The 15,121-nt window shown below is 52.8% G+C and overlaps 1 protein-coding gene and 1 pseudogene across 3 annotated transcripts; one reads left to right on the top strand and one right to left on the bottom strand.

The window, feature by feature from the left end:
* ZNF839 (zinc finger protein 839) lies at positions 1–11,683 on the top strand (the record flags this gene model as incomplete). Of its 2 annotated transcripts, none has more annotated exons than XM_081124024.1 (8): positions 1–270; positions 3,699–4,583; positions 4,967–5,152; positions 7,440–7,532; positions 8,144–8,293; positions 9,505–9,645; positions 9,798–9,927; positions 10,641–11,683. In XM_081124024.1, the coding sequence occupies 8 exons, from the start codon at positions 1–3 to the stop codon at positions 11,537–11,539; spliced, it is 2,754 nt and encodes a 917-aa protein (XP_080980150.1). In that variant the 3' UTR covers positions 11,540–11,683. The 2 variants fall into 2 exon arrangements, with proteins under 2 accessions (XP_080980150.1, XP_080980151.1); XM_081124025.1 differs by lacking the exon at positions 1–270 and adding an exon at positions 2,433–2,911.
* A 1,707-nt stretch (positions 11,684–13,390) lies between these two features.
* On the bottom strand, positions 13,391–14,002 carry LOC308567711 (large ribosomal subunit protein uL22 pseudogene; annotated as a pseudogene). Its single transcript has one exon. The product of its transcript is annotated as a large ribosomal subunit protein uL22 pseudogene (transcript).
* Between the last annotated feature and the right edge of the window lie 1,119 nt (positions 14,003–15,121).

Raw genomic sequence — 15,121 nt, forward strand, 5'->3', positions numbered from 1 at the left:
ATGGCGGGCGCGGAGCCGGAGGCCGGGGACGGCGGCGGGGACGGCGACCCGGCTCCCCGCGGCCCGAGCGGCGGCGCCGTGCGCGTGGCCCCGCTGGGCCCCGAGCAGCTGCGGCGGGTCCTGGAGCAGGTGGCCCGGGCGCAGCCGCCCGCCGAGCCGCCGCCGCCCTCGGTGCTGCAGGACGCGGTGCGGCGGCTGCGCGATGCGGCCCAGCAGGCCGCCCTGCGGCAGGGCCCCGGCGCCGAGCCCCCGCGCCTGCTGCCGCCCCAGGTGAGGCGCCGGGAGGGACGTGGGAGGCAGGCCGGGGGCCGAGTCCGCCCGCGGTGCGGCTGTCCCCGCGCCCAGCCCCCGGGGGCCGCCGGCGCCCCTCGCCACGCACCCCCTTGCTCACGGGGCGCTTGCTGTGCGCACCGCGGCCGCGAAGGACACAGGCAGGTTCTGGGAGTGACGGGGCGCTGCGGCCTGACGACCCCGAGCTGAGACCCGCGTGGGGTCAGAGGGACCGGCGTGGAGGCCTTTCCAGGCGGCAGGTGCTGCGACTCGGGCCGGAACCCGGGGCGCTCGGGCTCTGGGCGCAGGGACGGAACCCGGGGCGCTCGGGCGCTGGGCGCAGGGACGGAACCCGGGGCGCTGGGCGCAGGGCCGCCCCGGGAGCGGTGCCGGGGTTTGCGGCTGGGCGCCCCGCCCCGCGCCCGCCGTGCGCTTCACTCGGCGTCCGACAGGGCCCGTCCGGGGCGTTCTTCCCGGGCCGCGGCTCCGGGCTACTAGGGAAGGGGGAGTGAATCGGTAGCGCCCGAAGCCCGGCCCCGCGCTCCGGGGTCGTGAATGACCCTCTGCCCCGCCTCCCGGCGCTGCCTTCGGCGCTTCTGCCGAGAGGGGAACCGCCGGCGAAAGCACTGGGCCTGGCCCTGCGGCGGCGAAATTCAGTCAATCCAGGAGTTTTCTTCACAGCTAATCTTTTTTTTTTTTTAAATATGTCTTTATTGATTTCAGAGAGAGGAAGGGAGAGCGAGCGAGAGAGAAACAGCAGTGATGAGAAAGTCATCATTGGACACCCCCAGCTGGGAACCCAGCCGCAGCCCGGGCACGTGCCCCGACCGGGAATCGAGCTGCGGTCTCCGGGGTCCTCGGTCGACGTTCAGCCGCGGAGCCACACCCGGCCCGGCCATAGCTAATCTTTAAGTGGATAATTTTGTATGGCCCATGAATGATGTTATAAATATCCGAATGGCCCTTGGCAGAAAAAGGTTCCCCATCCCAAGAACTAGGCAGAGAATAGAATCCACCCGCATTGCTTTGCCCCCCTCCCCACCACGGGTGATTTTTGGCTGCTTAGAGTTGTACCCAGTTGGTGATCAAGACTGAGAGGTTTCTTGCCAAATGAGAAGACAAGTCTGATTCTGCCCAAACTCCTTAAAGGGGTGACCTTGGGTAACTCAACCTCTTTGATCTTCGGTTTCCTTGTTTGCCAGAGGGATGGCTCATTGGATGAGTTTTCTGGCTCCTACTCAGCTGAGGAACTAAAAGCCTCCGGCATGAGCCGTGCACAGCAAGTCTGTGGTCACAGGGGTGATGGCTGCCGTTTGCAGAGACACTGCTCTGCGCCTGGCACTGTGCTGGGTACAGAGTATTTCTCAGCAGCCATACAAAAGTATTTATCAGCATTTTACAGAGGAGGAACAAGCCCAGAGAGGGTGAGTGACTGCCCAAGGTCCCCGAGGTGTGGCTGCACTCCAGGGCCTGTTGAATGTGGCCACAGCTTTTTGGGTTTGGTGTGGGAACTTAGGAAAAAGTCCAAAAATGACATTTTCCATCAAATGAAAGCAAACTTAACTCGAGTTAGGTGGCACGATTGTGTTCTGTAGCTAATTGGGATGATATGAGTTATACCTGAATTCACAATAACGTAATTGTGTGGCCTATGCAGCTAATATCCTCTGAGCCCCCTGTGTCACAAAGGCCACAAAGGCAAACCAGATGTGGACCTTGCCCCCAAGGAGGTTATAATCTAACCCAGGAGGTAAAACAGGACTCAGATAATGCCTGATCACGGTCAGAAAGCTACAGACACAGGTGAAGATCTAAGTGCATTTAGAGAAAGAGAGGTTATTGCTGGCTCAGGGAATCAAGTGACTTTGGATGAGGTAGCATCTGAACTAGATTCGGAAGGGTGGGTGCCAGTTAGAAATGTAGCCCGGCCAGGCATGGCTCAGCAGTTGAGCATTGACCTGGGATCCAGGCGATCAGGGTTCGATTCCCGGTCAGGGCACATGCCCGGGTTGCGGGCTCCATCAATGACTCTCTCATCATTGATGTTTCTATCTCTCGCCCTCTCCTTTCCTTTCTCCGAAATCAATAAAGATATATTAAAAAAAAAAAAAAAAAAAGAAAGGTGGAAGAGGAGAGGCATTTTGGGAGTGGGGTGGATGTGCATTTAGAGAATGAGGTTCTCTAAGGGGATGGTGGGGGTCAGAAAGCACAGACCCAGTGGACACACACTCCCATGGGTCAGATTTTGGCTCCCGCCCCTCCCCATCCTTCCTGTCCCTGCCCTACAGAAACACTTCTAGTTTCCTATAACACACCATGCCCTGTTGTTTTTCCTTGCACCTAGGATACCTTTCCACCTGGCAGAAATTCTACTCAGCCCCCAGACCCCCTGCCGAGGTCACCTCTTCTGGGAAGCCCACCAATCCTGGGCTGTCCCTGCCCCCTCCCTCTGTCTCTCTTACTGCACCTGTTGCTCCCCTCGGGGCATTGCTTTCCTGTCCACATTCCTTAGGGAACCTAGTCTGCCTTTAGAATCAGCTGCAGAGCTTTTGAAAGTACAGATTTCGGGGCAGGAGATCCTGATTCAGCAGGTCTGCAGGTGACTGAGGCAGCACAGGGGAAACTACCCATCTCCTCAAGGGTGAGACAGGACTTTGCTTATGTTTATATGTTGGCACCCAGAGATATTTAGTAAAAGTTTGCAAATTGATGAACTTATAACAAAGTATCAAGTGTAATACCCACACAGTAAACTAGTGTCCATAGCAGATTAAAAATTTAGGCCATTTTTGCACTGTAGAAATCCTAAAACAAAAGGGTTTTGTTCACACATACTTTTAATATTATTTATGTATGCAAATGTTTCTGCACTAACCTATGGATGTGATGTAAAATATATCATTGTGGCCTGGTCAGAAAGGTTCAGAAACATCACTGTACATGATACAGATATGCAGGGTGTCCCCCAAAAATGTATACACACTAACAGCTGATAGCTCAATTTTGAAAATGAAATGTATTTGAATAAACACTACCTTTATAATTATTTAAAGTGTGAGTATACAGTTTATTGGGACACCCTTTATTACACAACTTTTATATAAGTGAGATGCATTTTATATTTTTTTTAAAAGATTTTTTATTGATATTTAGAGAGGGAGTGAGAGAGAGAAACATCGATCTGAGACGGAAACATCAATCAGTTGCCTCTTGCACACCCCCACCAGGGATTGAGCCTGAAAGCTCAGCATGTGACCTGGCTGGGAATTACACCAGCTGCCTTTCAGTGCATGGAACAACACCCAACCAACTCAGCCACGACGGCCAGGGTGCATTTTATAATGTAGAAAAAAATTTCAATACTGGATTTAAGATGAGATCAGAATTGCAGAAACATTGCTAAGCTAAATACTTCTTTTCTCTTTAAGCCACTGAAAACCATCTGTGTCAAGGTAACATCTGGAGAAACGAAAGGTCAGGAAAGGCCGATGCCCCAACTGACCACCACCCAGTCCAGGACAGCCGGGCTGAGCCAGCCACCCGGGAGGCACTGCAGCGTGTTGGGGCTCAGCATCACCAGCCCTCAGCTGCTCGGGGCACAGCCCCATCTGGGCACCCAGCCACAGCCTCGTCTCCTGAGTAACCCCTCACAACCTCCTGTTCAGGTGCTCGTGCAGAGACCACTGCCCACCCTCCAGCAGGTTTGTGTGAAGAGAGTCCTGCCCCACCAGGCTCCGAATGTACCTGGCACCACGTTGGCCCCTCGGCCAGCCTCCGACCTGCCTGCAACGACGTCTGTTTCATCCAGTTCAGCAAATTTATTTAGTTCCAACTTGCATACAAAACACACTGAGAAACTGAAAAAGTCTTTAAAAGTGAAAACACGTTCCGGGCGGATATCTCGACCCCCCAAGTATAAAGCCAAGGATTATAAATTCATAAGAATGGGGGATTTGGCCGATGGTCACCCATCCGACTCAGACGACTACTCGGAACTGAGTGTGGGAGAAGACGAAGAGCAGCGGGAGAAGCAGGCGCTCTTTGACCTGCCCAGCTGCTCCCTGAGGCCCAAGACCTTCAAGTGTCAGATGTGTGACAAGTCATACATAGGAAAGGGGGGACTGGCCCGGCATTTCAAACTTAATCCGGGCCATAGCCAGCCGGAGCCTGAGATGCTGCCGTCTGAGAAAGCCAAGGGGGGTGTGACCCAGGGCCTGGCGGAGGGCAGGCCCAGCGGCCTCACATCCCTGGGGCTGTCCACGCCAGCTCTCCTGAGTGAGGAAGGGGCCCGGTCAGCACAGGGTGGCCTGCAGGTAACGTGTCCATCTGGTGGTGGGGTCCTTGTTGCTGCCTATCACCCTTAAAATATCCTTTATGGTGTTTGAGGGGGGTTCAGACAGAGGCTCAAGCAGCACCCAAGTCGTCGTGTTGGGGGACCTGAGGCCCCACCTTGTCGGCCCCACGGCCAGGTAAGCAAGGCGTGTCTTCTGTCTGGCATGGCATGGTTTAGGAGGCGCTTTCGCCAGGAACGCAGGGCCAGTCCTGCAGATCTGTTCATAAGATTGCACTTGGCTGACATGACAGTGGTCTTGGGAGAGGTCGGGTTGGGGGCAGTGGCCCACAGGGTGCTTCCTGGGGCGGCAGTGACACACTGGGCATGTTCTCTCCTGGTTTTTCCCCTTCCGACACCACCTAGAACAGTCAGTCTTTGGAAGTTGAAGAGGCATTGGTGTCCAAACCAGCAGATGGAAGCTATTCGGCCTTTTCGGGATCAGAGAGACACCTGGGACCTAAAAGGAGCGACTCCAGGGTCCCTGCAGAGCCCAGTGCAGCTGCCCCGGAGCGGAGCAGAGCAGCCGGGAGCAGAGCCAGGCTCAAGGAGGTACGCCGATCTTAGACCTGGTTCTTGACCCCTGTCTGGTGTACGTACCAATGCAGTATTAGGCTTCTGAATTCAGAAGTAAAATACCCAGGTAACTATATGGTTCACCTGGGATGTACTTGGATGAAGTGTGCGACAAGTTCAAGGATAGTGTTACCTGAAGTAATTTAGGTTTACCCACTTGAAATGACCAGAGTGTCTTAACTGTAGCAAGAGCTGCTTGCCTTCAAACGTTTTGGAAAAATTATAACCTACGTTTTCATGGAAGCCATTGAGAAAACAACAGAAATCGTTTTTGTTTTGTAAAAAGTCTCAAGATATAAAAGTGTGCTTCAGGTTTCAAGCCCAGGAATCTCCAGTCCAGCCCCATGAAAGTAGGTATAGTGAATTTAGTTGAATTGACTTTGAAAAGTGGGACTTACCCTAGTTGCCTTTGGCCAGGATGTATTTATGTGTTTATTAGCCTGGTAACTTCTCAAACGAGAAGTGAGAGCCAACAAGAGAGCGAGAGATCAGTTATGGAGCTGCGGCCCCCACAGGAGTGGCCGTCAGGGCCCAGGTCCTGGGAACTCCCACACACCTGGGGCAGAAGTTCCGAAGGAGGGGCTTTCCGGGGAAGCTCCATGAGGTTACAGTTCTAGTGGGAAAGGTAAACCCTGGTGAATAAGCTTTTTTGGGTGGGGGCAGGGAGCTTGTTAATTAATCCAGGATGACTGGTTTTTAGGAGTAGGAGGGAGGTAGACCTTGGCTTGACTCACTTATTAGCACTGAATTAGCCACCATCTATGGGGTTAGGCTCCCTCTGTGGCAGCTCAGCCGCTAAACTGAGCCTCATGCTGAGTGCCAGCTGTACTTCATTTCACTGGCTCTGTGACGATTAACATCTCAACTTAATAGTTGAGGAACCTGAAACTCAGGCCAACAACTTTCCCAAAAGTCATCCTGCAGGTGGCAGAGCCAGAGTCTGAATCCAGGTGTTCGATGTCTACGTGCAGTCGAGCATCTGAGACCAGTGAGGCCATCTGCTCAGTGTAGTAGGGACTCTAACACAAAGACCCCATCAGCTGGTTTACAGTCCCACACCCAGCATCCAGAGAGCTGGGGAGTGCTCTGAGCAGGATCACTCTGATTCAGAGTAGAGCCCCTCAGAAATGGGCATCAGTTTGCATACTAACTGTCCCCCACACATCAGGCCCTGTCCTGGGTGTGGAGGGGACAGTGTGCACAAGGTAGACCACCCCCCACTCTGGGGAAAGATGACAGCCAAGCCAGTGACAGCTGCCAGGCAGGCATGCGTGTGAGGCGGAGACTGAGGAGGTGCCCTGTCTGCTCTGGGCCAGGGTGTGGCAAGGTGACAACCACATTCCGACCTCCCACACCTTGAGGGGTGTTGGAAACCAGCTGGTCATTTTCCTCTAAGGGCTTTTGCATGTCATAATTAAACACCCCGTTTTGCAAATGAAAGGTCCCCCTTTTCTGACTGACTGCTGTTCTCCGAACCCCCTTCCAGCCCTTGCAGCTCCTCACTGATCATTCCTCCAACCTCCCTGAGCCCCATGAGGCTTTCTGTCTCCAGGACTCCCTGCTCCCCCTTCACCTTATTGCTGCCCTGGGTGATCTCACCCATCTCCTGGTTCCTCACCTTCCCTTCCCTCGGCTGACTCCCACATCCGTACTTCCTGTGCAGACCTCTCTGGAGCTTCAGCTCTGATTTCCAACATCCCACAGCTGGCTTCCTGTCCACCCTTCCTGGCCAAGGGTCTGCCCCGAGCTCAGCTGGGTACCCAGAGCATCCATGGCACCCCTTCCCCTTCACACACTCCTCCCTGTGTCCAGCAGTAACTAAGCCCTGAGGACTGCGCCCTCCCTGGATCTCTCCCCAAGACACACCCAGCTCTGCTGTCACATATCATCTGTCACCTGTCCTTTAGCGCTGGTGTCCTGACTGGGTTGCCTCTGGACTTGTTTGCATTTTGGTCCCTGGCGTTGGCTGGTGAGCCCTGGAGCCTTGGGGAGAAGGGAGAGCGCTTCCCATCGCTGTGCCCTTATCCGGAACCCGGTGTCCACTCTGTGCTCAGGGCTGTCACAGGGACTCAAGCTCAAGTCCAGGACTTGTTAATGGTGAATCAAGTGAGATATTTAATGAAGCAGAACATTTATAGTGTAGAGTTGCTTCATCACTGAGATTTGGGGGAACTTTCTCTTTTATGTTTTTTGTTGTGCCAGCTTGTTGGCTGTGGGAGAGTCTCGTGGGCTTTCAAAGAGGTGAAACGCTTTCTCCTGGTAGATTCTCCACCAGTGTAGCCGGGAGGACCTTGTGGAGCTGGCTCTGCCTCAGCTGGCCCAGGCGGTGACCGTGTATGAGTTTCTTCTGGTGAAGGTGAGTCTTCTTTGTGTTTTAAACCATCTAGGGCACAATTAGGAGTCATTTAGAAAAGCATCCTCCGTGTGTAGTTTAGGAGTGAGGCCTTCTGGAGTCTTTTCCCTTGGGGACAGAGTTGTAACCTTGTGTGGGAGGCACAGAAGGGTAGCAGCAAACCTGGGCGGGCCCACAGCCATGGCATCCACCCTCGCCGGCCTCCCCCACTCTGGCTCTGCACCCTGGTGAGCCCACTCTGATGCTGCAGCCTGGGCCACCAGCACCCACACTGCATACTTCCAGGAGGCGCCTGCACCCACACTGCACACTTCCAGCACACGCCAACACCCCTTCCCTGGGAGAGGAGGCCCAGCCCTCCTGCTGCAGGCCTGGGAACACACTTGTCCTCAGAGCTTTCTGCCATCCCCTCCTCTCCCCAGGCCCACCCTGGTGTCACCCATGAGCAGTGTTGGGCACACAGTAGGCTCTCACCCAGGAGTGAAGGAAATGCCTGCCATTGACAGGCCTAGGCTGAGGGCCAAGGAACTTGTATCCTTCCCTTCTTTAAATTTCCTTCTGTATTTTTCGTCTCACTGCCTCGGTTTAAACATTTCTGTCATCTTTATCCTAAGGTTGAAAGCGGTCACCTAGCCAAGCCTGTGTTCCCAGCTGTGTACAAGGAGTTTGAAGAGTTGCATAAAATGGTTAAGAAAATGTGTCAGGATTACCTCCAGAGCCCTGGCCTGTGTTCTCAGGAGCCCCTGGAAATAAACGATGACAAGGTAACAGGCCACAGGGGAGGCGTTCCCACAGAGCCCGCGGAAGGAGGGGTGTCGTTCAGGAGAACGTGTTTCTGTAGTGACATCGTCGTTGTCAACGGCTCTCTAGCTCTTTCCCATCAAGTGCAGGCTTTTCTCTTCATATGAAGGTGCTGAGAGCTTTCTTCAGGAAACTCAGAAATGCAGATAAGCTCAAATAAAATCGACATCACCATAATCCCCCCTCACTGATGAGCACGGTTAATGCTTTGGCTAGTAGGGTTTTCTTCATTATGTAGGTTTGTGGGGATGGGTTATGCAGAGACCAACAGTTATTGTTTGTGGTGGTTTCTACAAATTTCTCATTTCCATGCCATTGTCATCAAATTGCCTTTAGCTGTATTGGGTCCTTGCCAGAAATGTTTTGAAAAAGACATGGTTTGACTTACTTTGGATAAAATCCTTTGCTGGGCATAGCATGCACCATGTGGTCAGATCATCCAGGGGCCTCTTGCTGAGTCCAGCAAGAGACTCCGCCGCGTCCCCACTGTCCATTGCCTCTAAGTCCTGGCACAGTTTGCAAGGGGACAGCCAGGTCGGTAGATGCTAAACTTGCCAACCCCTGTTCTCTCCTCTGACCTTGATCTGCCCTTGCTGCCCTGCCCTGCCCTGCCCCTCATGCTCTCGGTGTTCTCTCCGTAGTGTCCCTGCATGAATGCCGATAGCTGTTGGTTATGACCTTTACAGCTGCTGCTTCGCATGTGGGATCTAATGTAATCCTCACAAAATCCCTCCAAGTGGCTGGAGTCCCAGATGGGTGGTTGTCAAGGTCACCCAGGCTGTGAGCAGAGAAGCTGGGATCCAGCTCAGGCTCCTAGCCTCCCAAACCCAGGTCCTGTCCACCGACTGGGAAAGGAGATGTGGTTCCAGAACAGGCAGGATTATTTTTCTGAAGGTAACAGTGAGAATTCAAAAAAGGAGGGATAACAGGCAAAGAGGCGACCTTGGTGTCAGACTAACATTGTTGAGCTTGTAGTGACACTAGAGAGAGTGCTTTAATTTTTTTAAAACCCTTGTCAGTGTCTTCTGACCTGCTGGCACAGCACACCTGGCCCTGGCAATGACCCATTTCTCTGCCAACTCTTCATTTTTCTCAGTGTTCAGGCAGCACCTCGCTGTGCAGAGGGACTTTACAGGTTCAGACGCAGGCCTCTTATTCTCACACCTCCTCTCAGGTTGCTGGGTCCTTAGGAATCACAGAAGAATTCCTGAGGAAAAAAGAAACACGCACAGAGTGCATTCCACACACGTGCACCTGCCAAGAGATAGACAGGGAGGAGCCAGCGGCAGCCAGCCCGAGGAAGAGGCAGAGCGAGGTGGGCCAGCACGGGGGAGCGTGGGGGGCCGTGGGGGCCACTGTCTGTCTGGTGTGATTGTTGCGGTTTGACTTCAACTCTGGACGCCACTCCTGGAGGAGGAGGTGCCGGCCTGCCTTCTAGTCTTAGCTGATTGTGTCTTCACTCCCTAGCCTGCGGAGGAGGGGCTGGCCTCAGTGAAAAGGACCAGAAGGGCCGCTCTGCCCAAGGAGCTCCCCGAGTCTTCTGCCTGCACTCAAGGCCAACAGAAGCCGCCCGGGTGTGCGCCTGCGGCCAGCGAGGGTAAGATGCTCATGGTTGTCGCGCCCCGTGGCTCTGAGGCCTTCTTTCAGGATCAGTGCCCCTGGGGCCACGTTTAAGAGAGCCCTCTGGTTTCTCAAGTTTTATCCCAACTTCCCCTGAACCTTGAGGCCTTTGAGGTTTTCTTGTGTCCTGTATTGAACTGAAGCACCGCCTCGTGGTGGTAGGTGGCAAGACAGGTGGGCTGAGAGCAGGGCGGGGCCCCAGGACAGCCGAGTCTGTGGCTGGGCTCTCCTGAGGCATTAAGTGCCAGTGAGATTTAACATTTAAAACAACACATATCCTGGCTTTTATCCCTGTTCCAGCCAGAACTTGTCAGTTAGGCTCTTTGAGCAAAGGGCAGGTTGAGAACATGGTAAACCTTCTAAAAGCTCATCAGGGCCGCCTGGTGCCCTCCCTGGTGCAAAGCCTGCTTTAAAGGGGCAGTCTCCATTTTCTAACTTACTTCTGCTGTGGGGAGCAGATTTATTCATGACAATAGTGCAAACTCTGACCTGAGTGGATTCCAGCTCACTCGCCTCTGGCCTGGGCTTCCTCTTGTAGCTTTATCCAAACCAGGCCAGGTAGCAAGGAGAGTTTGTGTTTTCCCTTTTCTTGCACTAAAGTTAATTTGGACAGCTTGTTTTGGGGAGTGGGTGCAGTGAGCAGGCTATAATGCAGCACCTGTGTGACTACCTGTCTTCCATGCTGTTTAGGTTTCATCCCTCGAGTAAATGGGGACACCTGCCCCTGCCCTGAGAACGGCCACACACCACCAGGTTCTGAGGGCGACAGAAGCACAGCCCAAGCCGGCCAGCAGCTGAGAGCACTTGCAGACTTAGCAGCCAGGAGCCAGTGTGCAGACCCTGCCCTCTTGTATCAGGATGTCCGTGGGCTGGGGCTTTACACTCAACCCGGACAGCCTGGGATGCTGACCCAGGCGCAGGCAGCAGTGTTCCCCACAGAGGACGCTCAGGGACACTCTTTAGACCTGACCACTGGGGACAGCCCAGGGAGCCAGGGACTTTGCAGCGGCTTGGTGTCCACAGGAGGAGTGGCATCCCTGCTGCCTGGTGGTTTTGGAGACACTGAGGTAGGAAAGCTCCCCCAGGTGCCTGGCTCTCATGGGAGCAGCCAGCAATTCAGCCCCAGTGAGGCCCTGCTTCCTGGGGCTACAGCCCCTCTGCTGGAGAAAGTCTTTTCCCTACACGCTGAGCCGACGCCCTGTGCCGGCAGCACTGTGTCAGAGTCAGGGCCTCAGCTTGGCCTGGACGGATTGCTGTCTGCTGAAGGAGGTCTAAGGAGCCACTTGGTGGGCTTGGACCAGTCTGCCTGCGGGACTGGGACTCACAATGAGCAGAGAGAGCTGGAGGGTGTCATTGCTGTGGGTGAAACCATGGCTTTTGAAATCACCAGTGGCTGCCACAGGCTGCTGTCTCAGGGACAGGAGCAGGTATTTATTCAGACTCCTGAGGGGCTTACTGTGCCCCACCCAGGTGCCATGGTGTCTGGGGAGGACAATGTCCTACTGACTGAGGCGGAGGGGCTTGCCTTGCAGATGGGCCCAGCAGGAGGGGTTCCTCTAGAAACTGCCGGGGCAGAGCCCCCTCAGTGAGATGGAGTCAGAACCTCAGTCCTAGATTTATTTATTTTATTCAGAGGTTCTATTTCAAGTAATGCATATTTTTCTAATGTGAGTACTGACACAGATGAATGTTTTACTGTATTTATAAAGATTGATGTCTTTCCACCCCACGGCCTACCGTCCTCTCTGTCTTCTCATTGCAGTGGTGGCCGCAGGCTACCTGGTAATGAATCCCTCCCTCCCGTACGTGTGCCTCTCAGAAGTGGCTGAGACTGCAGTGACTATCCCCTTTCTCCTCGGCGACATGCTGCTCTTTCACCAGACTTGGTCCATCCTCGCTTCTTCTGGGTTCAGTACAGTAGTCCACAAGCTAAGCCGTCCTGGGCAGCACTTCACTGGGAAGTAGGAAAGCAAGTTGCCTCTACTTGCCTTTTCCAAAGGACGAAAGGGAGGCATAAAAGCTCCAGTCCTTCAGTGCCCCCGCCGGGCAGCCATACAACAGCCGGGTCAGATCGACCGGCCGGGCCAAGGCCTGTGAAACACACACTTATTTTCCATTGACAGGACGTTACTCTGTTGAATATCTATCCCAGCACGTCTGAATTTCGTCATTGTGTATGTGCTGCTCCAAATGGGTAGTGAGCTTAGCGATGGAATAAAAAGTACCCACACTGCACTGTACCCGGTTAAAAGCAAGGAGGCTGGGTGCCAGGCAGGACCAACAGCAGCCCCTAGGGCCTGTGCTCAGGGGGCCTGTGCCTTACCTGCCAGGGCAGCGTTCGCAAGGCCCCGATACTGAGACAGATTCGTAGGACCTCCTTGTCATCACAGCACCACACTGACAGACGTGACTTCATTATACAGAAAACAAGGGGAAATTTCCCTCTCTGAGAATGTTCCCTTGTCTACCTCGTACTTGTAATCTGAGAGACTGAAATCAGAAGTGGGAGTGGAGAGGCTTCAGAGCAGAGACAGGGACACACACCACCTGAGTGACTCGGTAGGGTGGCCACTGTCGGCCTGCAGTAAGGACCTGTTTTCAGCACTCACCATGGCACCCAGTCCGTGGTCAGCAGCTGCTCCCAGTCAGGCTCCCGAGGCACCAGGTCGGCCCACGTCCAACTCCCTACCTCCGCCAGGTCGTGGGGGTGGGGACAGCTGAACAGGAAGAGGGGGGCTGTGGGAGAGTTGGTCTTTAATGTCCTCTGAGGTCCACATGTTAAGACAAGTTTTTATTTTCATCTAGGGGGATAGCATGCCCATAGTTTAAAACGTCAAGTGCTACCAAAGGGCCTGGATGAGCAGTGCTGGCCCACCCTCCACCCTCGATTCCCTTCAGTGGAGGCAACGCCTTCCCCGACCTCCATGTGCCTGAGCCACGGCTGTCTTGCTTTCTTGATTTGTTGTATTAGATGTTATCCAGGGACAAACCACTGAGACATGGGGACCAGGTGCCTTCCCCTCACACTGCCGTCTCTGTCTCTCGTCAGTGTGAAGTTGGTCTCTGCGTTTTGCACTAAAATACAAATATCGTTCAGTGTGAGCCCGTGCACGGCGCTGACGTTTCCCATAAGCTGCCGTTTACCCTGGAGATAACTGCCTTGGCTTTTCTTCATTTCCTTAGTTTTCTTTTTTGCTATTTCGTTTTTATTTTTAACAAAATCATACATGCATATAGTTTAAAGTGACAGTTTTTTAAGATTTATTTACTTTATTTTATTTTAAATCCTCATCTGAGGAGATTTTCCATTGCTTTTCAGAGAGAGTGGAAAGGGGAGAGAGGAGAGGAGAGGTTGCCTCCTGTAGGGCCAGGGATCGAGCCTGCAACCTAGGCACCTGCATTCGGCTGGAATCCAACCCGGGACCCATCAGTCCCCGGGGCCAATGCTCTAACCACTAAGCAAAACCGGCTAGGGCAAGACTTATTTTATTACTTTTATTAGTATTTATTTTATGTTGAATATACTCCTGGGACATAAGCTTTTGTTTCTTCAGTTTCTTCTGGGATATCTTTTTCTTCTGTGCAACCTCCTCTTCTGGCTTAGGAACAATCTGCTCTTTTTCCGTAGGATCATCTCAATGTCGCAGGGAGAACTCATGTGTGGGTTAATCCGCTCATGAGCTCTGTAAGTTCTATGTCGCATCTTGGGAGCTTTGTTCACCTGGATGTGCTCAATGACCAGAGAATCTACATCTAAACCCTTAAGTTCAGCATTGCTCTCTGCGTTTTTAAGCATGTGCAGCAAAAATTCAGCACTCTTTTTGGGCCACCGACCCTGTGTCCAGCCCCACTGTTACGCCTGGGCACACCTACCAACTCCACCATTGTGACGACGCACTCGCACACATTGCTTCTGTAAAGTGACATCCTTCAGATACTTGGTAGCTTTTCGAATATGCATACCCTTGATGGCCTGGGCAGTTTCACGAGTGTTCTTAAAGTGAACACGAAGATTTGAACCTCTTTACTTGCATGATTTTGTGGGGTTTTCTGGGTCAAGTGAATAGCGAACCATTTTCACAGGTAACCTCTGGCCGCTTTCGGGAAGAGCAAGACTTATTTTTTTAAAAAGGAAAGGAGCCCTCCTTTATTATTTATGACAAGATGTTCACAGCTGAGGTCTGTGGCACATTGTGATTACTTTCATGCTTTCGTATAAGCTTTTGTGTTTCCTGGAGAGATATATATATATATGTCTTCAGTATATATACATATACACACACACACACACACACACACGTTTTTTAGTTTTAGTTAAAGGTACTTATCATGACTTCATCCCCAACCCTTTCCCAGTCCCGTCTGTTTTGTTGGTACTTTTATGTTCCTTTACTGTCTATTGGGCAAGATTTCTGGAGGCAAAGGAGAGGGCTGATTATGCCACTGTGGTTAGAAGTCAGATGCCGGTTCTCTCGTGATGTCATTACTCCTTTCAGGTAGAAAAGTCTGCAGATTATTTCTACAAGTGTGCAGTGACTTTGGAACTCAGCAGATTTGACAACTGGAGATCTCTTCCGTTAATTTGACCCCTCTCTGTTTTGTGACAGATCTCTGGGTGAGTGCCACTGGATAATTTATTCCTCACTTAGCTCTTTTACTTGTTTGTCCTTCGCATTATCGATCCTTCCCATTAATTCCAGGCAACTTGGGTGTCCGGGCGATGAGGCATCAAGAAACATCAAGTGTCCTAGAAAGGACTAGAAATTTCTCCATGTTGCCTCAAAGAGCATTCTCTAGGTGGCCCCCAAACATGAAACTGACTGCAGGCCGACCATGCCTCAGGGGCCCTGCCCATCGCCCCAGGCTCAGGACAGCAGCCTGCTTCCTGAGCGAGCAGGGGGTGCGTTGCAGGGCAGGGCGTCATTCCTGCCAACCGCCAACCCTGCAGCTTCCAGCCTGTTTTCAGCCGGCAAGATGTCCCATGGGCTGCTTTTATATGGTTAGATCTTAACAAATACTGCAAAGGCAGAGGCCAGAGAAATTCTAAAAATTGTTGCCTTTAAATGCTTGATAGGTCAGTTTGCACAGTGAGAGAGCCTGACTTTTCCTCAAAATAACCTGTCATATACGAAGCCTATTATTTTTGGCATATTTCCTTTCCTTCCCTGAGA

The sequence above is a fragment of the Miniopterus schreibersii genome (genome assembly GCF_964146895.1).
Source record: "Miniopterus schreibersii genome assembly, chromosome: 1".
In the NCBI taxonomy this organism is placed as follows: domain Eukaryota; kingdom Metazoa; phylum Chordata; class Mammalia; order Chiroptera; family Miniopteridae; genus Miniopterus; species Miniopterus schreibersii.